General features: G+C 35.5%; 2 protein-coding genes and 1 pseudogene across 7 annotated transcripts; 1 reads left to right on the top strand and 2 right to left on the bottom strand.

Moving 5' to 3' along the window:
* Positions 1-335: 335 nt before the first annotated feature.
* Positions 336-8277, bottom strand: LOC115994105 (annotated as a pseudogene).
* Positions 8278-10809: 2532 nt separating this feature from the next.
* Positions 10810-16582, bottom strand: LOC115975552 (tRNA-specific 2-thiouridylase MnmA). Its single transcript, XM_031096377.1, has 10 exons — positions 16129-16582; positions 15929-16003; positions 15084-15137; positions 14630-14708; positions 14408-14535; positions 13859-13942; positions 13261-13344; positions 12695-12846; positions 11965-12115; positions 10810-11691 (listed from the first exon to the last, which is right to left on the bottom strand). Exons 1-10 carry the CDS (start codon positions 16498-16500, stop codon positions 11236-11238), a joined length of 1635 nt encoding a protein of 544 aa, XP_030952237.1. The 5' UTR covers positions 16501-16582; the 3' UTR covers positions 10810-11235.
* A 2577-nt stretch (positions 16583-19159) lies between these two features.
* On the top strand, positions 19160-23559 carry LOC115975497 (pentatricopeptide repeat-containing protein At1g08070, chloroplastic-like). Of its 6 annotated transcripts, XM_031096298.1 has the most exons (6): positions 19160-19406; positions 19736-19822; positions 20244-22169; positions 22302-22388; positions 22847-23027; positions 23170-23559. In XM_031096298.1, exon 3 carries the CDS (start codon positions 20459-20461, stop codon positions 22040-22042), a length of 1584 nt encoding a protein of 527 aa, XP_030952158.1. In that variant the 5' UTR covers positions 19160-19406; positions 19736-19822; positions 20244-20458; the 3' UTR covers positions 22043-22169; positions 22302-22388; positions 22847-23027; positions 23170-23559. The 6 variants fall into 6 exon arrangements, with proteins under 6 accessions (XP_030952158.1, XP_030952165.1, XP_030952182.1 ...); XM_031096305.1 differs by lacking the exon at positions 19736-19822 and having other exon boundaries at positions 22847-22971; XM_031096322.1 differs by lacking the exon at positions 19736-19822 and having other exon boundaries at positions 22847-23003.
* The last annotated feature ends 1759 nt before the right edge of the window (positions 23560-25318 follow it).

Here is a 25318-nt window from a genome sequence, read left to right as displayed (position 1 = left end):
TAGGGTTTTTTTTTTTTTTTTTTTTTTTTTTTTTTTTTATATCATATTTACATTGTTCATACTCTAATCCACCCCAAACACAAAGTTACAAGTTCACTGTTCATCTAATCAGGGGATGCATACACATTGTCACTCCTTGTTTTGCTGGTTTTTCAGTGGGATTATAAAGTAATACCAATACCCACTCCTAATCAATGAGAGACACAGAATTTACAAGAATTACAGATGCTGGTCTACAAAATCAAAAAGACATGAATTCCATGCCACTGGATGATTTCATTTAGTTGCATGAAGTTTTCCCGTGAAACAGGGCCTAGCAGCGGTTTGGGGGGGGGGGGGTGTGGTGGTTCTAGGATGGGAGAACCTCGTTACTCATGAAGCCAATTCCAATTTGCTATCACGTGGCACAAGATTCGATTGTGTCCTTGCAGCTCTACCTGTAAACAAATCAACCATAGACATTTAAATCAAATAAACGTTTAAGGATGCAATCAAACATCGCAAGTGGAACAAATGCACACATTATTGAATAAACTGCAATAAACAAATATGATGGTGATGACAATAAGACTGCTACTGACCTTCATCTTTTTCCATTTTTCGTCTGCTGCGCCAAAGAAGACGAATTGGAGTACCAGCAAACCCTGCATCTGTACGTAGTTGCTTCTCCATATAGCGCCAGTAAGTCTCAGGGAAAAGTTTCGCATCATTAACAAAGAAAACGAATGTGGGTGGTCTTATGGCAGCCTGCAAAAGGAAATCAAGTAAGATACGCTATATCTTGTAGTAGTTCATTTATACAATACATTCAAATTATACACTATTTGCATTAAGGGAGAAAAAAAAGTTCCTAAAACAACTCAACTTACCCCGCCCTAGCATAGTGTATTAGCATATCATTTCCAATTCTTTAAAAACTAAGCCTTAATCCCAAGTAACTAAGATTGGCTACATAAATGCTTTTAATAATCATGTCTTTCCTACAATCCAAGGTTTTTTTTTACCTCTATTTTTTCTTTTTCCAGATCAATATAATACACTTGTATTAGTTCATCCCTAAGCCTTTATTGCACATATCTAACCATCTCAGACAATTCTCATCCATATTCTATCTTCAACTGATACCACCCTCACATTCTCACATAGGCGGAGCTAGCATTTTTTCCCATGGGTCTTAACTAAAATAAGTAAATAAATACATGGATTTGATAGTGTTCTGTTTAAAAGAAAAACAAAAAAGTGTTTGTTAACTACACTACAACCAATTTCCATACTCATCAAACCAAGCACTATTAAATTTTGATAAAAATTTTCCAATTTTTCTTCGTGGAAAGTTGTGGTTATGAGGTTGTTAAGGATCCTTTTGTAGATATGCCCAATTAACTTTATCTCGATAATTTGGATGGTAATATATAGCCCAAGATGCACGAGATGATTTTCCAAGTCATCTAGTTCCCCCGCATACAGCTCAAGCAGCGAAGGCCCTTTCCTTCGCGCTTGGTAAGCACTTCGCTGTAGCCAAGCTTACCGCTAACCTATCGGCTAGAGCCAAGCTTCAACCACGACTGCTCGTCGCTTCAGGCCACCTTTTTCTGTCACCCAAGATCCAAGTCAGCACCGAAAAAGATCTCTTGATCATTGCTTGCTGCGTTAAGCTTGCTGCTTTGCTGTACTGTAAGAAGGAAGATGACCCAGCAAGCAACTAGTTGCGTAGGTGGAATAGAGTAGCTTGTTGAATTCCCAAAAATGGCAAGACGATCCATCTCTCAGACCTTGGGCCTCAATGTTTTAAGATGGTTTTGCTTTGAACAATTTTGTTCAGTTACTGTGACTACTACCTATTTTCTTGGGCAAGTAGCATTTGCTTTGATATTGGTTTTCTCTTGAGAAATTTATCCATAAATAATTCAAAAATAGCAATTTCAAGACTTTTTAAGAATTTAATTTCAATTTTTTTAATTAACAACCTAACTTAAATTTTGCACTAAACTAATAAAGAATTTAACTAAACCTGTCAATATTTAAATGAGTTTTATCTTTTAGGACCACTTTTAGAATTGCAATAGGATCTAATCTTTCAAAGAGTTTCTCATAATTGACCCCACAAAAAAAAAATTCAGTGGGCGCAACTGTACAAATATTTCAATTCTCTTAAATTTATGTGTCCCTGTTTTTTCCCCCCTTTTAAAAAAATCAGTGGGTGCAATTGGACCCACTCAAAAATATTTGCTTTCTCACAAATACTCTTATTCTTTATTCCATCTTTCTCAGTGTTGTCACAAATCCATCTTAACATCCTCATCTCTACTACACTCAGTTTATGGACCTATTGAAAGAGGAGTTGTAGAATGGAACCCTAACATTTCATCATCTCTAGATCCAGTAAAACTCGAAATAAAACCACATTCTTCTGGCCAAAATTGTATTTTAAAATACTTCAGCTCTGACATAATAACTTAATGAAGTCATTCTAAATTGAATCTTTTCTCAAAAACTATGATAATGCATCACTGTCAAAATGCACCAAAATACCCATGGTACACAGACTACCACCAAAAATATATATATTTCATTACCTGAGTGCAGTAATAAATACGTCCTCTCTTGCCACCTCTGGTCATTGGAGGTGATTTAAAAGCTACTGATTCCTGTACGACTTGATTTAATATGGAAGTGCTAAGCCTTCTTGACCTCTCCTTTTCAACTGTACTAGCAGCAACAATGATCCTGCACTTAGCATAAATGCAATTAATGTATAGCCTGCTAAGATGCTCAGGTATCATATACAGTAAAGAATTATCTTAGAGACAATAAAAGTGCAGAGGGAGGATAGAGTTAGGTAAAGAATGCAACTGGACTGTGAGTTATGAAACAAAAGATATGGTTCAGTTGAACATACTTCTCAACATTATGACCAGCTATTGCAGTTGAATAAACAATAGGTGCCCAATCAAGAACACGAATTTTCTCCCTAACATCTTGCTCATTTTTATTTGGTATGGTATCCCATTTGTTGACGACTATCAGGCACCCCTTCCCTGCTCTTTCTATCCTTTCAGCAATCCGCAATCCTAGGACATTCAGGAAATACAATATAATGTAATTAAGAACTGATCACTGGTGGAAAGCGCCAGCCTGCATCTCACCTTATAAACAGGCCAAAGAGCAGTAATTCTAGATTTGAGAAAATCAAAAGAACAATCCGTTCTCTCAATATTTCTTGAAGCTCATGTTATCACTTCATACATCTACAATGAATTATTTTCTTTGAAACAATGATCTCAATCAATAAAATGTAGAGAATACAAATGTCTGCAGCACCAAAGAGTTTTTCAAGGAAAAAAAATATTGAAATAAAGTGGACAGTATGATAAGACAGCCTCTACTTAGGGGCAAGAGGTCATCTGCAAGACTACAACATTTTCAGCTACCATATCTGCTTCTCTCTCTCTTTGTTGGTTAAAACCATACATTACAAGGTAAAAACCCACTAACAGTGGATCATATACATTTCAGCTGTTTACAAAATATATCCGGAATTCGCCAGACAATTGAAGCTCGCAGAATGCCTTTCGAAGTGGAAATGGATCATTATTACACACTTATTCACATATAAAGCATTCTAAGCCCCTTTGAAACTGATTACTAATTTAATCGTTATGATTAACTTGATTAGTTTAAAATTTCTGTGAAAAATTGATAAATTAATCTACTCGATTCCGTATGACTACCGAGTCACATGCCAAAAGAGAAAGCTCAAATTTGTAAGACACACTCTTTTCCTGTTTTGTTCAATGGAACTGGTTTGCAATCAATGGCCAGGACTGCCAAAGGAAGCATGGGTGTGATCCACTTGCTTAATACATAGATACACACACACTTGAAACTGTGGTAGACTCTGTTTATTTGAAAAAATGTTTCAAGAGGGATCTTTGAAGTAGTTGGTGGTTGGAAAAGCAATCCTCAATTCCAACTTTTCTAATTTTTCAATTCCAAAACATGGTACCAGAGCTTTCATGTATCTTTGGTCTTGTGTTTCCATCCTAGGAATTAGGAAACCCCTGTTCTAGTAATTTAGTCTATTCCGCATGCTTAAGGCACCAAGGCCTACACTTATATCAAGGTCGTTGGATGTGGTTAACATGATGGGGGATATTAGTGTGTGTTAATCTTGATAGAAAACATGAAAAAATATGGATTTTAGGGTGAGATGGGTAGGGGATGCACACCCCCACAACCTTTCTTTTTTTTTTTTTTCCTGAGAATACACACCCCACAACCTTAATTATGACAAACTGTTATTTCTGAGAGCTGTACTTATTCCATCAAGAAATCAGTTTCCAGACAATCCTTTAAATGCGCAAGTGAATTATAACTACTTTCAAAAGATAAGCATCAATCCATTTATCAAAATCCACAAAACTCAACAAATTACCCAACAGGTTTTTCCCATAGAAATAGTATAACAAATTTGATGTCAACTCAGAGAGTCACATAAAATAGAACTAGAAGATGGTATCCAACCAAACATCAGTGTGTTTTTCCAAAATAATAATACTAATAATAAGAGAAGAATATAGAAACTACATCTGTGGAGTCTGCTAAAATATCTTAACATGCTTTGACTATGTTAGAGAGAGAATCTAATGCAGTTCAAGTCTCAAACCTTTATAATAGAGGATTCATGGTCGATTTACAAAATTCATATGCAGCCTCCAGATGGTGCTCCTTGGTGCATTAGATACAATATCGCAATCATTCATATATTTACTAAATTAGCACAACACAATATCACACAATGTCACATTAAATTTGGAATTAAAAAATGCTAAATAAAATTAATGTCTACTGAATGAATGAGTGTTGTATTAACACATAAAAATACACACACATTGTTAAACGATACACATCTGTTATGTGACTGAAGACCAATACTCTTGCTAAAAACTTGAAATAAAAAAAGCAAGGAGGAGAAAATAAGAGACACCTTACCCCAATGACCAAAACTCTGATGCTTGCATGAGTCCTTTACATGGAGATTCACACTTGTTAACTGCAAGAATGACATACTTATTTGAGTAGTTCTTTCGTAGCCAGTCTTCAATTTCTTCATCAGCTGCGGTCAGACCTGCCTGTTCATCATTATCTTTATTTCTTTGTATTATAAACATTTGCTTGCCCAATTATAAAGACAAGGACTTGGGAACATATGAAAACATTCCAAATAAGTTGAATATGTAGTTCCCAAGAAATTACAGATGATGATTTCAGCAAAAACCCTCCTTCAGCCATCCAAGAAATACAGCCCATCCTACCCACATGACTGACCACTCCACAGCACCTAATAGTCTCTCTCATTCAAAATTCTAGCTACGGTTCTAATTAGTCCACTCAGATTTGAAGCCAAGATATGAAGCTTCATTGCATTATATTCAAAAAAATGTGTCCCACAACCCAGACACACCCCAAAATATGGGATACAACCAATCAAAAAATACTGTAAAAGATAATGCACAAGCATTTACATTCATAAAGAGCGCTAAACTGCAGAATCTTTAAAGATCACCCCAATGATTAGAAATAGGAAGCATATAAGGTTTAAGAGCTTCAAGTGCTCTCAGCTTGCAATTTGGAAAAAGATGGACACAACCAAAGCATTTTTGACAAAAAGTTCAAGCTCATATAAGAGGTGGACAAAGTACATTGAGTGGGATCATTGTTCCTCAAAAATAAATCCCCACTGAAATTGAAAAGAGTCAACCTTATGATGTTTACCACATACAAATATCCTAGCGCCAAACAACACACGTTTCCATTATATTGATGATAAAGTGGCTGATTCCAGGAAGTCAATAAGCTCTAGCTCAAATTGCACTTCCTCCTCCAATAATAACAATGAAATGGAGGGTGAGGTCGTGGATTCAAAACTACCTTACGTGTGTAACTTACCAATCAGCTCCAGCTCAAATGGTACCTCCTCCCTTTGTAAGACCAAGGTGAAAGTTGAGGTTGTGGGTACAAGTCCTATCAAGTGCCTGTTGTAACTTAAAATTTTTTGTTTAAAGGGTGAGGCTGATTCCAAGAAATCAAGGCATTTATGATACAAGATGTGGAAAAATTGAAAACTTTGTAAAATCATGATGGGCCTGTATTAACCATAATCACTCATTTATTAGCAAATTGTAAACTTTTAATTGTAATAGCCAAAAACTGCCCAAATTAATTCAAACTTCAAGAATCTCCTCCAATGATATTTCTTTTGCCTATTGTGACATTAGAGAAACAAATATGATATCATTTATTAGAATACATAGACACATAAGTCCCACGTGCAATCACCCAACTAGGACATAGAAACAGCTATGCTCCATGAGAACCAGTTTTAGTTAAAATTTTCGAATAATGGCATCAATTTCAATAGAAATTAATGGTCATCTACAATCTTGGCTCCCAACAACGGTTGGCGCATAATAAACACAGTAATGTGGGATATTAATTATTACTCAGTCAGTTATGTGGACAAGTTTTTTTGAGCATACAAAGTTTCATGTGTGCATTATCAACTTGATCCATCAGGGGAAAAAAGGGATTTGATTTATTGGCAGCTGTCCAGATACCATAACAGGTCTCTTGTACATGGTTGTGACTCTATCTGGATCCTATTTTTGCCCCAACCATTTTGAAACAAATAATTCAAATTTCATGATGATTGTACAGCCAGCTGATTCTTTATCAGTATACTTTTTCTTTTCTTTTTTTGATAGATAATCAGTATACTATTACTATTACTAGTTACCACCCTTAAGGCCTTTGTATATTGAAATATTTGTTAGAAGGCCTTTCAGGTGGAAAAGAGGCTCCCTATGATATGTCAACATGTGCTTCACCATGAGAAATGGTCTTCAAAATAGAGATAATTCTCTTGGTGGAAAATCTTAAATTTATGCAGAACAGTATTACCAAGTTCCTGCAAGCCAGAAGACCAACAGTACAATACATTCATTCACGAGCACACCCTTAAGTTCCAAGCGCACAAAGGATAAATATACTATTCTTTTTCCAGTGCTAACAAGCATGGGAATTTGAAAGAGTAAGTTCAAGAGTTTGGACAAAATAATGGAAAGAAGACAGACAGTACATTTAAGTCATACAGTCATGCACAATACCTGTCCATCAACAAGAAATATTATGACAGATGCTTCTTCCACAGCTGCAGTAGCTTGTCTCTCAATCATTGAGGCCATTCTGGCAACAGCTGCCTCCCTGGAGGCTAGTGGAATCCCATCCATACCAATTGTTGTGGTAATAGCCAACTCTTCCATAACATCAGCCTGTGATGTTGCTATATTGAGAACACCTCCGGTATCAACCACCATATATTCACTCTCCCCAAAAGGATCTACCATACAAGCAATCCCTTGTAACTCCTTGTTCATCCACCACAATTTCCCTGTTCCCCTATATTAATCAAAAAAGAAAGTCAACTTACACTAAATGAAAACACACATATGGAAGTTTCTATTTTTATTCCCACAGTATGGGAAAGCGTCAATACTAATCAGAGAATCAAAAGCCAGAATTATTGATAAAATACCCCAACTAGACGACTAAACAGCGCTGATTTACCAACGTTTGGTCTTCCAACAATTGCAACCCTTGGAAGTAGATGGTCAGGGATCTGCACATTGAATTTATAAACTTTAGCAAGCAACAGCTATTTTTCCTCTTCTTTTCAAAAGAGAAAGCGCACATCAAACGTTATCAAGGAATATCAAGTAAAATTGCATCACTGAAACATGCGATTTCTTTAGGTTCTTTATCTGTTTTGTGGTAAACTTTGAAATATAAATAAACAAAATTGAGGGCATATGCATATTCTGGAAAAATTTTCTACCCATATTGGGAATAAGGCTGCCTACCAATCACCTCTCTTAGACCCCACAAAATTTGAAGCTTTGTACACCAGGTACGACCTATTCATAATAAAATTTCACAAGGATATCCTTTGATATTATTTTTTTTTATATAAGTAAGGATATCCTTTGTTATTCTTAAAAACTTCATTTATGTTTAAACTGTCAAATTCCTGCATCCTCTAAATAAGTGACTCTCAATTCCAAGGTTATCTGCTATTATCCGAAGTACCCACAAAACACATACTTCAGGAAAATCTAGCAAAAACAATGAAAACAAAAAATGATCAACCCTTGGAATTGAGAATTTGCCATCATTCATTACATTCCAAATTTGATATGTTTCAGCACTAGAATTTGCCATCGCATCTATGAACCCCAAAATACATAATTTAGTTAACTTTATCAACTGGATAAGAATTACTCACTCTTAGCATCTATTACAAGTTTTTTTACACAACATTAGCAAAAAAAAACACTATCTTATTCACACATTAACATATAAATAACTTGAAAATGAGAGAGAGAAACGCTTACTATAATCTTGCAATTAACCTTGTTCACTTGCTGCAATCACTAAGAGTTAAAACTTATAATACTCACTTGAACCCATTATATCTAACAAAGATTCAGATATAATCCTCTTCTAAAATAAATATTAAAAAAAAAAAAAAAAAAAAAAAAAAAAAACCCATCTAGTTTTCCACTTATCAATCTTCTTTGCATTCCAAATTTGATATGTTTTGGCACTAGAATTTTCCCAACTCTATCAATTGAACAAGAATTACTCATTCTTAGCACATTTTACAAGTTTAGCAATAAACCCACTACCTTAACAAAGTAAGCAACTTGAAAATGTGTGTGTGTGTGTGTGTGTGAGAGAGAGAGAGAGAGAGAGAGAGAGACTCACCGATTGAATGTCACAGAGAATAGAATAGAATTGAATGGAATGGAAAATGAAAAAAAAAAAAAAATCCAAAAGAGGCTCACCGATTGTCAATTGGCGAGATAAGCAGCGTGTCTGGCTTCTTCCTCGAGCGCGGAGACGTCGATTCCGGTAACATCGAAGTGTTGGAATTCGAATTCCTCGTCGTCATCGATCGGTTTTCCGTGTTGTTGTTGTTGGTGGTGGTGGTGGTGTTGTTTGGTGTTTGAGAAACGGGAAATGTGAAAGCGTGCGTTTGGAGAGATGAGTTGCAGGGAAGAGGGAAGTGGGAGAAAGTTTGGGAATTGGAATTGGAATTGGGGAGAGAAAGGAAAGGGTTTTGGAGATAGTGAGAGTGCTACTGCTACTGTAAGTGGAAGAGTAGTAGAAGAAGAAAGTTCATTTTTAGCGTAAACAAGAGTGTGGACTGTGAAGGATTTTTTTTATTTTTTTCACAGTAAATTGAAACCCTTAAATGTAGGTATTTTTTATTTTATTCTTTAAATTTCACAATTTAGATTTTACCTTTTTGATATTTGTAGTATTTAAATTTTACACTCTAACATTTCAAAATTTAAATTTCACCCCTTAAGATTTAGAAATGTTTGAATTTTACACCCTAAATTTTGAAAATTTAAGATGTAAAATTCAAACAATTCCAAATTTTAGAAGTAAAATCCAAACATCCTTAAAATTTAGAAAATAAAATTCAAGTTTTGAAACATCAGGGTGTAAAATTTAAACATCTCCAAACTTTAAGGGGTAAAATCTAAATTTTAAAATTTTATGGTGTAAAATTCAAACTACCCAAAACTTTAGGAGTATAATTTACAATTTACCTTCTTCTTCTTCTTCTTTTTGCCCTTTTCTCTTCTTTTGCAAATTTGATATTATTAGAAAGTTTTAATATTTATAGATTAATATTACTCCAATTTGTCTAGTCTCACGACTAAATAAAGTAAAAGTAGCTCTAAGATTTGAATGTGATTTAATAATATTTTAAAACTTAAAAATAATGTTAAGTTAGTCTTTTTTTTTAATTAAGCAAAATAAATAAATAAATAAATAGATGAGTTTGAAATGAGTTTTAATTCCTTAATAAATATATGTGAAACAAATTAAAAATTAAATTGCTAAGATTTAATCAAATTTGGAACGAGTTTGAAATTTATATTTTTTAATAAATTCAGATTCATAGAAAGTATTCTCAAGTCTCAACCCAAACTTGTCTTTTCCTTAAGTAAGTGAACCGAAATGCACCGAGGTCGACCGAATGGATCAAAGTGGACCAAATAACAATTTATGAATGAAGTAATGTTCCTAGAGGTAGAGTTTAGTCATGTGACTCTCTCTCTCTCTCTCTCTCTCTCTCTCTCTCTCTCTCTCTCTCTCTCTCTCTCTCTCTCTCTCTCTCTCTCTCTCTCTCTCTCTCTCTCTCTCTCTCTCTCTCTCTCTCTCTCGTGTGAATAATGGACGTTATCATAAATTTAGTTAGTAAACATTAATATATAAAATTTTAAGAAAAAAAAAAGCTTCCAAAATATTGAATTTTTTTTTTCAAGTAGTCATAATTGATACCGTTTTTAGAATGGCTAAAAAATGTGGTGCATTTTTACCCCCTGAAATTTTGAGGGTGTTTAAATTTTACATCTGAAGTTTTGTCCATTTTTATTTATCCAAAAGTTGACAAAATCCATCTTATGGTTAAGTGTCACTCTATTTAAAATTCTATTTGAAGGAATGATAAAAGCATGGTGTTAAATTTATTTTTAAATTTGTTATTTTGTTCATAAAATGTACTCTCTTTCTCCATTTTAAAGCAAATGGAGATGGTCCTTTTCCCAGCATTTTAACTGATAACAAGTTAAAATGCTCAGCATGATTCAAAGCTCAATGCAATAGAAGAAGTTCAAAGTTCTTTGAAGCTCAAAATGATTTCAGTCTTTTCAGATAGTCAATGGGATTTAGAACTATTTTTAAATACAACATACATTATAGATATATTAATATCTGCAGCTAATTGTTGCAGATTCAACCCACCCCATGAAAAAGAATATGATTGCCTCAAAGAATATGATGTAAAATAGTTGCTACAACCCAATGACCAATTCAAGGTTTCAAACTATCTAATGTACTACCTAATGAACTTCCATGTTACCTTTCTACCTCAACATGAGAATCACTAAGGATATGTTTAGAATGGAGGGAGTCAGGAGGAGAGGGGGGAAGATAGCTGGAACTAGACCCCACCCCCCCCCCACCCCTCCATCCAAACATAGGATAAGAGACTGAAGCATTATTCCAGCCATTCACAAGATTTTATACTGGATGCAAACTATCACTTGTATGATTTCTCCTCCACTGTGGTCAATTCTCCTGCCCTTGAGATCACAAAAGCTAAAAGATCTGCCTCCACTTCCCTAGAATCTTTCGCAGCCAATTCGCAGGGAATATAGAGATTGATTCTTCCTTAGATGCCCGTTTTCTCTGTTTAGCGGCTACAACATGGGAATTTTGTAGTCCTCTACAAAGCTCTTGTCCATCAGTATCATTAGATTCCACTAGAGGAGTTTCTGGTTTAATTTTTATCTTAATTGGTTTCCCAAGCTTTGATTTATCTTCCATTCTTGCAATTTCGAGCGCCTTTGCACACACAGGAAAACCTTGATCATCCCAGGACTCCAAAATTATGCCAGAGCCCAAGCAGGTTCTTCCCTGATAGAAGGCTGCAAACTGCCCAGCTGCCAGGCCCTGATCATCTTCAGATAAGTGGACAACTGCAATGTCTTCACTACCGTCTTGACCAAGTTCCATTTCTAAACTGCAGTTGTAAAATCCAGGGCCATGTCTGACCTGAAAAAATTATTGAGACATGAGCTTCGAGTTACTAGGATTATAGACTTGGGATGGGACTCAACATGGGAATTTCAAACGACATAACCGGATTCATAGCATGCCTATTAGTACATGATGGGCATTCTTTAGAGGACTAGTATTCACTAAGTAAATTATGCATAATGTCTGCTTGGGCCATTTTCTGTCAGGGCGGTAGCACAGAAATAAGGTTGTGGTATTTTCAGAACTTAATTATGAAAAGTCACTGGAATAGGAATTGGACACTTCTACCTTGCACTGGAGCTGACATAACTGATTTGGAGGCAACCCACTAAGCCATTTTATGGAGCCAACACGAAATATGCGTCTTCTTTTGTCAAATGAGAAGTAATTTCTTGACACAAACACTACATTGTTTTTAATGTCCTTCTCAACAACATACCTGCATGAGATACACCATAAGGAAGAATTCTTTAGAAAGAATAGGCAAGGTTGGAATAAACAACGGCCCATATTGAATAAATTCATAACAAGTGTTTGACAATAGCCAGTGTATAAAGCATCATAAGTTCATAACAAGTATTTGACAATAGCCAGTTTTCAGACCATCAAATTATACAGAAACATATCTTGCTGCAGCAATAAATGCTATGGTTAATAGGAAAGAAATGTCATAATAGCCACTCTGCTTCTTTAACATATACAACACTTCAATATTGATTGGTATGCTAGTACCACTAAAGAGAACATAAAAATGAATTTAAGATACAATACAATAAACAAATGCTGGCATTTTTATTATTGTTTGATAAGAGACTTCATTAAAAACATGAACAGTGGGTTATTCTGCCCAAGTACACAAGAAGTGAACAAGAGAAGAGCACATGAGCACATCAGAGAAAACAAAACATAACTAAGAAGCATATAGAAACGTTGAAGACGTAAAGGAGATGGTGGTGGATTTTAGCAATTCAAACAAAGGAGTGAAGAAGGATGCTAGGTTTAAATGATGAGAGCCTACCAGGGTCCTCCAGGGAGACGTAGACCTTGGCGTTGACCAATTGTGTAGAACCAAAAACCTCGATGTTTTCCAAGGAAATCTCCTGTCTCAGCTTCCAATATTACACCTTCCCTCTCCCCAATATGTCTACCAACAAATTCACTGAACTTTATCTGTAGCCCAAAAAAAAGGGAGACAAAAGGTTTCAAGATGAATCCATTCACAACTCGCAACCTTGTGATAAAACCAATCATAAGAAACCAAAATGACAATTTTTAAATAGCCAATAAAAATAAATCCATAACCCACATGATAAAGATAATGATTAAATGTTATTCTGTAGCTTAGCAAAAAGATATTATTCTGACTCTTTCCTATTAGCCTTCACCAGCAAAGAACAAGGTTTAAAGCAAGCAAAACCTAACAGCAGATGATTGAGACTTGAGGGCAATCTGCTTAGCTTTCCTATATAATTCAAGTTAAAAAGTAATGGCAATTACACATGCTGCACCAGGAGATAATATCTTGGACAGGAATAAATACTGAAAATAAATAAATTGTCCAAAAGAGCTACTTTATAGACAGACCTTCCCAAGGAAGCATATTCCTTGTGAATCCTTTCTATCTTTGTTAGGTAAATCAAATCTTGTAGCAAGTTTGCGAACTTCTTCCTGCAGGTAATTGGGCAAAGATAAAAAGAAAAGGGAATCAGAATAGGAAAAAACAAATGCAAGTGCTCCACAAAGAGACAATTAAAGCCACACAAAATGACCATAAATTGCTTTGGCAAATGAGGAATTAGTGGAAAAAGAGAGATTGTATTAACCATATGAGGATTTACGGCAACTAAAATTTTCAGAAGTTCACGATTATGGATGTTTCAGTTCCCATTAACAATGAGAAACACTATGAATAAAGGCAAATATTCATGGCAGCATCTGTGTAACTAATTTACTTTGTAATCATATCATCACTTTGAGTGAGAACAATCCTGTTTGATAATATGTGTACAATATCAGGCATCTTTCGCAACTAAAATCTATGATACCCATCTAAAGTTTTCAAACCCTCAAAAATATTCAGCAGTTGCAGAATGTAAATAGATGATGTGAAACAGAATGTAAATAGATAAACAAAAACTTTCAAGTAAAGTTCTACCTTGCAGTAAAACTAGTCCCAGCTAACCTTTGAGATATAACCAAGTGGGAACATTAGTTGCTTGAGCTGAGCCTGCGAGAGATGCGAAAGGAAGTATGTTTGATCCTTGACCTAAAAATTCAAAGTTAGAAGGTGTTATAACCAGACAATATGCTGGAGAATTTTTTTTTTTTTTTTTTAAAAAGGGTGCTCCATTTCAAACTGAGATCTGTGTACAAATTGCAAAAGAAAACCAATTAAATCAGTCCTGTGTTTCTTTCCTCATATAAGAATTAAAGGAATTACAACCATCTGCTTGCAAACTCAAAATTCCATGACTGTAAACATTCTCATCTTAAAGTAACATTAAAACCTCCTAGACATGTATAATGATCATAAAAATTGCATATATTCTAAAAACAAGCAAGAGTAGCCATCTAAAGCATCTCCTCAGTTAGGAAAAAGAGAAAGCATTATAAATAAAGCTCATATTTAACAAGATAAAATTCTTCAGACACATCTTCAATATATAAAGAACAGCAATAAAGCCAAAAAGGACAGGGAATAATAGAACTCAGTAATATCTCATGAAGGTACCATGTCTTTCGAAAGTTCTAAAACAGAAGGGTTATCCATCTGATCTGTGGAGGAGTGAACGATTTTTGCATAATGTCCAGAAGCAACATAGTCAAAATTCATACTGCTGATGGCATCCATGAATGCACCTGGAAAATGACATACCCTTAAGAGACAATAGAATAGTATGTGTAACTTTGCAGTGGTAAAAGGTGCATTTTTTTAATTAAGTTGACAGCATACCAAACTTTATTCTTGTATTGCAAAGAACATCTGGGTTAGGAGTACGGCCACATCGATACTCCTCAATAATGTAAGACACCTGAAATAATGGCCATTAATTCTGAACGCTTAAATAGGCACCCCCATAGTACATCCCCAATGTACTCAGCTTGGCACCTTTTCTATTATTAATAATATCCTTATGTTACTTATCAAAAAAAAAAAGAACGCTTAAATAGGCAAACTAAGCCTTTCAGGACTTCCTCTGGTTACTAAACAGGAATGCAAGCAATGATGAAGACTGAACAACAATATTATGCTTTAAGTTGAATTCACAGACACGATAGAACATCACGCAGTGTAAGTTTAACAAATATAGTTAGCAAGCATTAGAAATACAGCAGAAAGTACAGTGCAAAGTGAGCGCCAAGTAAACATTATCCAAAGAAGATACACTCAGAGAGGTAACGCCTACCACATTCTTCCAATATTCATCTGTCAAATGCACAACTTCTAATGGGACACCAACCTGGGAAAAAAAAAATTCAGTTGTAAGACCTCTCTTCAGCATAAAGCACAAAATAAAATCAAAGGCTGTATCTATGAAACATGAGCAAAAGCCTTTCATTGAAATCATGCAGGTGGGTGCTATTCACCCAAACAAGTGTAATAGCTGGATTAGCAAATGTGACTACAGAAATTTAAGAAATTAAATGAACTTCGAAGGGTATCAATTTATGACTAAGTCCAAAGGGAGGAATGGGGGGAAAAAATCCATGGGACACAAATTAAAGAATTGTGACAAGATGTAAATCATTAGATGCCCATGTGCTCTAGCCTCTAGCTCAAATGGCACCTCCTTCCCTTGTAAAAGCAAAATCGATGTAAGGTTCTGGGTTCATGACCCACTAGGTGTGTGTGTGTATAAATACTGCCTCAACAACAACCATGCCTTAGTCCCGAAATTTAACAATTGGCTATGGATCCTCAACGGACTAATTAGGTCCAGTGCACGTGTAATTACCAATAGAATGGCATTTCCTGTGGCTTTCAATAGAGATGTCCAGGGTTCCAACCTCCCCTCTCCCACATAAAAAATATTAAAGAAAAATGTAATTCATCATACTGAAACTTTATTGGACAACAGAAAGATTAAAAATTTATATTACTTCCTAACATATTCTATGCAGACAACAGAAAGAGTAAAATTTTATCTTACTTCCTAACACATTCTATGGACGCCATGCACATCTTTAATACTAACTCTAACTTTCAACCAAAAAAAAAAAACTTAGAAAAGAGAGAAGTAAAGTTAATTACTTGATTACAAACAGCTTTAGCATACTTCAAATCTTCTTCCCATGGGCACTCTGACCAGAAGTTCTCAAAGTCTTCCTACACCAAAACCACACATCAGTATAGTACCACAATTCAATTTTGAGCGATGGGTCTTTCTCCATTTTTGCAAAAAATAAAAAATTTCACAACCAACATGATCATGTATGTATAAATGGGCATACTTGGAACCAGATTTTGAGGTAGAAAGCGGTGCAGGAATGGCCAGCGGCGTGGAGGAGGCGAAGAGCGACGCTGCTGTCGACGCCGCCACTGACAAGGACGGCGACTCTGAGGGGCTTGGTGTTGGGCATGGAGCAAGAGAGATGATGATCATCGACATCGAGGCTGTTTGAAAAGCGTAGTGGCACTTGGGCCACCGAAGTAGAGAAAGAAGAAGATATAGAGAGGGGTCTAGAGGGGCTGAATTGAAGGAAGGGTTTTAGTTTGATTTGAGTTTGGCGTTGGAGAGAGAGGCTTTGGAATGGGAGGTGAAAGAGAGTTAGCGAGGAGGACATGGACATGGAGATTGGCCTCAGTCTCAGTCTCAGCAGCATTGCTTTGTTGATGTGCTACGCAATGTCTACCGATAAGCCTTGTCACACGCACACAAAAGTTTTGGTGTGTTTTTTTGCTAAACGTGTACCTTTGTGTTCAAACTTGGAAGTTGGAACAACAAGTCACTTATTAAATGAAATAAAGGTAAAAGTAATAAACCTAAAATAAATAAATCAAAACTTGTATAATTGAATAGACATTTGGTAAAAATTAGATGATAACATTTACAATTTAACTAATTATAACTTTTTATTTAGTAAAAAGAAAAAAAAATTACTATATATATTTCAAAGTTTTTAAAAAATTCCATTATGCTAATAATATTTATGTCAACGAGAGGTGGAATCCCCTTCCTTATAAAAAAAAAAAAAAAAATCCACCTTTGTATATTTGTTCATAGTTGATTTCAAGCTTGAGAGTAGGAGGAGAGTTGTGAAAGGTTGACAACTAAACTAAAATTTAGTCACTTTATTATGAATGTATCCAATACAAATTGAAAAAAATTGAGAGAGTCATTTGAGAAGGTTTTTTCTTTTTTTTTGATAAACTGCAATGTTCATAGAGATAAAACAAGGTACAACTTAGACAATCTACCTACAGGTGGAGGCGAGAGCTCCTGGTAGATTGTCTTTATTGAAGCAAAACGATTTTTGGTATTGAGGGAAAACTTTGCAGCTGCATGAGCAGTCATATTGCAATCCCTTTTAAACCATCTCAACAAAAAACCTAAGAAACTAGACTTAAGGATTAAAATACTACTAATAATGTTAACAATGGATCAGTCGGGGATAACATTCTCTAAGGAAAGAGGATCAAAACAGTTTTTGGCATCTCCCTCAATGATGATGTGGTTCCAATCTTCTTCATGTGCGAGTTGGGCAGCCCAGAGGATGGTAGCAGCTTTAGCTATAATTGGAGAGCTGAAGGTATGGTTTTGGACCAGATTTTGATGATGTCCCCCATACTGTCTCTAGCCACTACAACTAAAGCAGAAGATGAATTAGTTCAGCTTGATCCAAAGATGTGGTGGAGCTTCCCATTTGTCTGGGGGAGGAGCTAAGTTGAGAGAGGCATCTTCCTTTGTGAACAAGGCTGAATGTTCACTCAACTTAAGTCTTACCCGCTTAAAGGATTCTTCTATGTTGATTTCTGCACGATGGTTCAACACTTGGTTCCTTAGGTACCAAATCTCATCAATTACGAAGGCCATATTAAGCGGAATAAGCCACTGATCTTCTGCTGGGCAATAGACCTTTGGGGGGGTTAGGATGATTTTAATGATGTCCTCGCAATCCATGATATGATGCTTTTCCAATTTGAAGCCTTAGTACCATATTGCTCGTGCTACTAGGCATTTGAAGAATATATGTTGGCTTGTTTCATTTTCTTGTTTGCATAAAACGCAGATGGGATCATATGAAACACTTCTTCTACTTAGGTTATCTTTTGTAGGAAGAGAATTTGAGCCGATTCTCCAAAGCTTGGACCAATGAATTTTTGTGCCATTGGAAGTTTGTTCAGTGGAGATATGGTAAGCATATATTACTGAAAACTTCCCTTTAGGATCAGGTGTCCATATGAGCTTATCTGGTTTGACTCTTGTTGGTAAATGAATACATAGAATTGCTTAGGCAAATTCTAGTTCAAAAATTTTGTGGACAAAGTCAGACTTCCACTCGTGTGAATTCTGATTGATCAGCTGGGAAACCATTAAAGGGGATCTGATGAGGTGCTCTGATTTAGGCCTTGGGATGAAGCCTTGCAGCCATGGTACCCACGGGTCTTGCCAAATGTTGACTGACGCTCCATCTCCTATAAGATAGCAAGCACCCTTGACGATAATTTCTTTAGCATTTTCAATAGCCCTCCAAATTGGTGAAGCTTTTTTGGGGGGTTCTTGTAGAGCCAGTTATGCCGAACCTTGTATTTCGATCTCAGAATTTCCATACATAAACTATCACGCTTGGTAGCAATCATCCAGGCAAATTTTGCAAGCAGAGCTTTGTTAGTGCTCTTGGTTGTTTTGAATCCAAGCCCACCCTTCCTTCTTGATGTGCATAGTTCTTTCTAAGCTTGGAGATGGTTTGGTCATGTTTGGAGAATAATGATTAATATACTAGTAAGAAAAATTAGTTGATGCAAATTGAGGGAATTAAAAAAGGTAGAGAAAGTCCGAAATAATAGAGTATTAATAGAAATAACAAAAATAAAAAGGTTTATAGAAAAAATAATACGAAAGAATATTACACATAAGTGCTAGTATAATAGAAAAATGACAATATTTTAGCTAATCAAAAGAACTTAGTGGTCTAGGAGAAAAATAATTTAAGTTGCGAAATTAACAGCATATTATAATTATCTTTTAAAAATAAATTCAAAATTTACTTACATTATGTCATGCAAAGTTTTGCAAAAATATAAAATTACTATATTAAACCTATAAATTTATACTCATACGGTTCATTTTACATTTTATTTTTTATTTTTCTTTAGATGAAAGAAGAGAATAAATAATGATAAATTGTGTATAAAAAAATAAACAACTAACAAAATAAAAAATAAAAATTGATATTTTAATTAAAAATAGCATGGAGTGTTTTTCTTATAATAAAAAAATTAATATGTAAAGTAGAAATGACACATCCAAAGGTTAAAAACCACCCACGTCAACTATGATTTTCCCTCAATTTTTTGGTCTCTCTTTCTCAGTTTCTCTCGTTCTTTCTATCTCTCTCTTAAGTTTTTGACCCTATCTCTCTAACATCGTCACACTCGCCTGAGAATCAAAGGCTCCAAGATCATTACTTTCTGGAAAAAAAGAGGTAAAAGCAGAACAATAGATGAGAAAATCAAAGAAGAATAAAATATCTTTCTGCCAAAAGCCAAGGAAGCTCTATTGTGCAAGGTGGGTGTGCAGATTATTGTCCTCTGTTTGTAAAGCCATTTTCATTCTGCTTGTAAAACCACCATCTGTTCTATCTCCATTCTTGTTTTAAATTTCTTTAATTTTGCTTTATCAAAATTTTTTTTTTCCTATTGTTTTTAGCAATTGTTTGACCGCATAATTTACTGTATATTTCTTGTTGATTTGGGCTATTGAAGACCCAACACGTTATCACCGAATGGCTATATCTATTCAACGTCAAATACTTTAATTGATTTTTATTCCTCCACCGCTTTGCTTTTCTCAAGTTCAGTTGTATATTGAGATTGAAAATAAAGCAACCTTGACAGTTTTGAGTGGCGAGCGGTGAGCAGCAGTGATCTGGGCTGGGACGACGTTCTCTGCGTCAAGTTGAGGTGGTGGGTCTATTCCCACAGGTTAGGATTTTTTAGGACCCTCCTGGGCTAGAAGAAAATTTTGGGTTTTAGTTTTTTTTTTAACTTTCAAACGTTGGTGCTTGTGAAAGTTGAGATTTTTTTGTGTGCTGGGGTATGAAATTCTTGTGGGTATTTTTTTTTTTTGCTAAAAAAAAAAAAAAATTGTGGGTATTTTCATCTTAACAGTTAACACTATAATAAATTGTAAAACTTGTTCTTTACATTATAAAGTCTTAAACATTAGTTACATGCCTCATATGTTGTACACGCATTTTAAAGATATAGTGGCTTGTCGATGTTATACTTATATTTGTGATAAGTTATTGATATTAAACTCGATGGTGTGATGCAAACCTCGGGTGTGGGTTCATATTTGTATTGATATGAATGAAATTGAATTTATTTCACTACTTTGTTGCAGGTTAAAACTTAAAAGTTGAACGATCAAGACGGTGCACTGAAGAACTTCAAGAAGATTGACCAAGTACCAAGTTGCTAGGTGCCACCTCCTCATCTCCTTATATAGCCAACAAAGCACTGTATGGTTATATATGTATATACACATAAATCAGACAGTATTCCTTTATATGATCTGTATGTATGTCAGATTGATACCAATAAGGCACAAAACATAGCATGCTAGTAAAACCTCTCATACCCACCTTGACCTCTAAACAACTAAATCAAATCCATGCTCAAATCCTCAAAAATTCAAAACCCCGTTTGTTAAATGCTTTAGTGGGAGTTCTCACAAACTCCCCCACCCCACAAAATGCCCTTGTCCTCTACAACCAAATGCTCCACCACCCAACTTCCCACAATCATTACACATTCACCCATGCACTCAAGGCATCCACCTTATTGCATGCACACCAAAAGGGCCTTGAAATCCATGCACATGTCATAAAATCTGGTTACTATTCTGATATCTTCATCCAGAACTCCTTGCTTCATTTCTACATTGTTGCAAATGATATCATATCTGCCTGCTGGATTTTTGACTCTATATCTTTCCCGGATGTTGTTTCATGGACTTCAATCATTTCGGGGCTTTCTAAGTGTGGTTTTGAGGAGGAAGCTATTGTTAAGTTTTGTTCCATGAACGTAAAGCCTAATTCTACTACTCTTGTTAGTGTTTTGTCTGCTTGTTCTAGCCTAAGAGCTCTCAAGCTTGGCAAAGCCATTCATGGATATAGTTTGAGGAATTTGGATGAAAGTAATATTATTTTGGATAATGTAATACTTGATTTTTATGTGAGATGTGGGTCCTTGGTAAGTGCGAAGTACTTGTTTGTGAACATGCCTAAGAGAGATGTGGTTTCTTGGACTACAATGGTGGGTGGTTATGCACAAAGAGGATTTAGTGAAGAGGCAGTGAGGGTTTTCCAGGAAATGGTGGAAGGAGGAGAAGCTCAGCCTAATGAGGCCACTATTGTCAATGTATTGTCAGCATGTTCTTCAATTGGTGCATTGAGTTTGGGTCAATGGGTGCACTCCTACATTGAAACGCAAAGTGATCTTCCAGTGGAGGGTAATATGGGAAATGCCTTGATCAACATGTATGTTAAATGTGGGACTGCGGGTGTGGCAATTCACATTTTTAACAAGCTTCTGCACAAGGATATCATATCATGGAGTACCATTATTAGCGGCATGGCCATGAATGGCCATGGCATGCACGCATTGCAGCTCTTCTCTCTCATGCTAGTTCATGGAGTTCCTCCAGATGATGTAACTTTCATTGGCTTACTATCAGCCTGCAGCCATGCAGGCCTTGTAGATAAAGGCTTGATGATCTTTGAAGCAATGAAAAATGTATATGGTATTATGCCCCAAGTACAGCATTATGCTTGCATGGTAGATATGTATGGACGTGCTGGGCTCTTGGAGGAAGCAGAGGATTTTATTAGGAAGATGCCTGTGGATGCCGATGGACCAATTTGGGGAGCTTTGCTTAACGCTTGCAGAGTTCATTGGAATGAGAAGATGTTTGAACGGATCAGACAATGTCTTCTTGATACAAGAGGTGTGAGTATCGGGACTTTTGCTTTATTGTCAAACTCATTTGCTAGTTCTGATAGATGGGAAGATGCTAATAAGGTCCGTGATGAAATGAGATCCATGGGGTTGAAGAAGATGGCAGGGTGTAGCTGGATAGAGGTTAATCCCTCCACCCATACCCTGGATAAACCAGATGCTTGCTTCGCATATGCAGGATAATAATCTGCCGTTATTGATCATCCGTAAGAAGATTTTAATTGAACTGATCCGATTTTTCTGAGAATTTGGATATTCTTCCGTTGCATCCTTGTATCATAAGAGGAAGAGGCAACATTTCTGTATTCATGTAAGTGTGGAAGTTGTTTGCTGTTTCTATCTGTTGTACACCTGTTCAGGAGTTTATATTTTGTTTAAATTGTATGTGATTCTCATATATAAGACTCTCTAAATTTATCTTAAATACTTTCTAATAATGCAGGTATGCTGTTGGATGGAGGGTCCTCCAATGTTGAATGCATAGTTTTGATTGGAACTACATGACCCCTGATCCGGGGTATCTTTCATGGTTAGTATGATGAATTCATCTGCTGATTTTTACATGAAGTAATTATTGATCCAGAATAACTTGAAATTACAGTAACTTATTGAATGCCTTCTCTTTCATTTATATTTTTGGGTTTTATACAGTGTAAGATAGTCATAAACCAACTCTAGATTAGGTGTTGCAACCTGGGAAGAATATGTTGGTATGTATTGTTTGCATGGTACAAATTCAGTTAAGCCTATTCTTTTCTAGCTCTTCCCCTCAAATTTTACTTTTGGTGACACAGTGATAGAACATTCCAATTAGAACAATTGGCTGTGTCATTACTATACAAGCATATCTTAGAACAAATTGACGACTTTGATTAATGAATCTTCTTTGTTGATGGACGTAACAAATAATAAACTTTCTTTGTTTGCATTCTAGACTTGAACTTTGCTATGTAAGTCTTTTCACTGGGGAATGTAATGATTTTGCAGCTCCTGGGAAGTTCATTCTAACACACCCAGACATCAAGATGTACATGTTATTGAGTATCAGATGTACCACGTGACTCATGCTGTTCTGCATAAATGCTACCGTGGAACCTGCATATCACATCAAGGTGTATATGGCCTTCGAAATAATTGTACTAAAGTAATTTTCTCCTGGTAATAACTAGTAAGTTGCATGATAAACACCCTCTTCAGGCAGCCTGCCAAGCATGTGCATTTCAATAACCTGATGCCATTTAATATTTGCTTTATATGTTTTTACTATCTATCTCTATATTACTTAAAATATTCTGATCCTAAAATTGCAGAGAGTATTCAGATAGAGTTGGCTTTAGGACGATCATGCACCTGTTCTTTTCTAAATTGGTGGACAATGAGAAAAGGATGGGTTTGATGGTGGAGCTCTTTGAGAGGAATAGTAGAGAGTCTGAAAAGAGATTTTGCACTGCACTGCATGATAGTGCTCCAATGTTTGTGATGACTGTAAAGGATTAGGAATTAAATTTTAATTTCAGAAGCTGAGAGCTCGATGTTGTTGATGAGAAAAAGAACTAAAATTTTGATGCCTTGTATCCAGCCTTTCTCCCTTTTGGGGTGGTTCTATTTGAGCTTGTTTTGCTAATTCACTTTGTTCAAGTGAAGATGCTATTTTATCTTTTCCCCCAAATTCAATTTAAAATTTAGCATCTATTGCTTAATTTTGAATTTTGAAAATACCTTAACAATTTGGTTAATTAATTCTGATTTCTGATTATGAAGTGTATGCTATGTGGAGTGCGGGAACTGGTTCTTAGAATTTTTTTTTACTTGAATATTATTCTAAATTTGGTTTTGATGCTTTTGGTATGGTTTTCTATTTGGGTTATTTTTGGATAAATGCTCAAGCCATCTTATGGAAGTTTACTGTAGATAAAGAATTTAAGCTGGTTCAGGAAGCAGTTGGCAAAGACAAGATACTAGTTGGCAGTTTTAAAAAAAAAAAAACAGGTACTAGCTTGCAAAGACAAGGTACTTGTGGTATTTGCTTATTTGGTTGTGAAGAAAATGAAAGAATGTGAAAGAAAAATGGAGTTTTTAGGGGAAGAGAATTTTGCAAGAGGAATGGATGGAGTTATCATGGATGGTTTAAGGTGGCCAACCTTGAGTTTGGCCATGGGTAAACCCATTCATGACCACTCACCACTAATGTAAGAAAAATAAGAAGGAAAAACAAATTAAATGAATCTTATAATAATTTTTATTAAGCTTTACTCTAAAATGATTTATTTCATATTCAAAAAAAAAAAAAAAATCATTAAAATGAATAATGTGTTCAGTAGGTCATAACAATTTTTTTGTCAAACTCATTCTTTTGTTATTTGACTTGATTTCTCAAAGTTTGACTTTTATTATTATTATTTTTTTATAGGACATCCTCCATCCAAACTCCATCCAAACTAGTAAAGGAAAAGATAAACGAGCTCTCTGGGTTAAGACATGTACCACGGCATTACCTTGCCTAAAAATATAAAAGAAAGAAAAATCCAAAAACGAATTAACAACAATTAAAGTATCTCTAATTAAATGACCAAAAGATGAAGAGGACATATCCCCTCTATTAATAGCCTTAATGATAGTTTCTTAATCACCCTCGAATTGGCATTTTTGTAAGCCAATCTCTTGTGCAAAAACCGCTACTCTATTGCTGCCATCATCTCCAAACAGTCCACGGAGTGAGGTTTTTTTTATTTTTTCTACTAGTCCAGCAATTACCTGACCCGCGGAGTCCCTCACCACCACACCAATTCCAGCTTCATCGCTTTCATTGAACCACGCTACATCAAAGTTTGCTTTGAACTCTGTTGCTTTAAAACAACAAGGGTTGGTTGATTGTGAATTATTAATGACCTAAAATTCAGTGGGTATTTTTGAATTTTCATCATTATTATTTTAATGATTTCAGTCTAATAATAAAAAATAAATAATAAAAAAAGCCTTTGTTACCCAACGTCGGTCGACGGTTGATGATGTAGTTGATAGTTTTGAAATCCAAGTTGTCAACTCATGTCCTATGGTTATAGTTTAGAGACAGAAGAATCAGACTCTTCGTCATTCACAAAAGCCCAAACCATTTCTGACATTAAAAAATAAAACAACAAAGACAGCTTTGTCCTCCACCATACACAACCATGAACCAACAACAACCTTCGCTGGACAAAACTCCTTGACGTGCAATTTCTTTCTGGTACTACACTACTACATACTCCTTCACGTGCAATTTCTTTCTATGGTACCCAAAGCAATAGCTTCACACTCTTTCTTAAGGTCAATTCCGTCATTTAATAATTCTCTCTGCATTAAAACTGGCCTCAAAATCTCTGATACACACATTGCAGATTCTCCTGCCTACTTGGCCATCCCTTTCCAATTTTGCCTTTCGGTCTTTTCGGCTTTTTGTGATTTGGATCAGTCTTGGTC

Source organism: Quercus lobata, chromosome 1 (genome assembly GCF_001633185.2).
Source record: "Quercus lobata isolate SW786 chromosome 1, ValleyOak3.0 Primary Assembly, whole genome shotgun sequence".
Classification (NCBI taxonomy): domain Eukaryota; kingdom Viridiplantae; phylum Streptophyta; class Magnoliopsida; order Fagales; family Fagaceae; genus Quercus; species Quercus lobata.
Note: the sequence above shows the minus strand (reverse complement) of the source record. Positions and strands in the feature narration are given on the sequence as shown.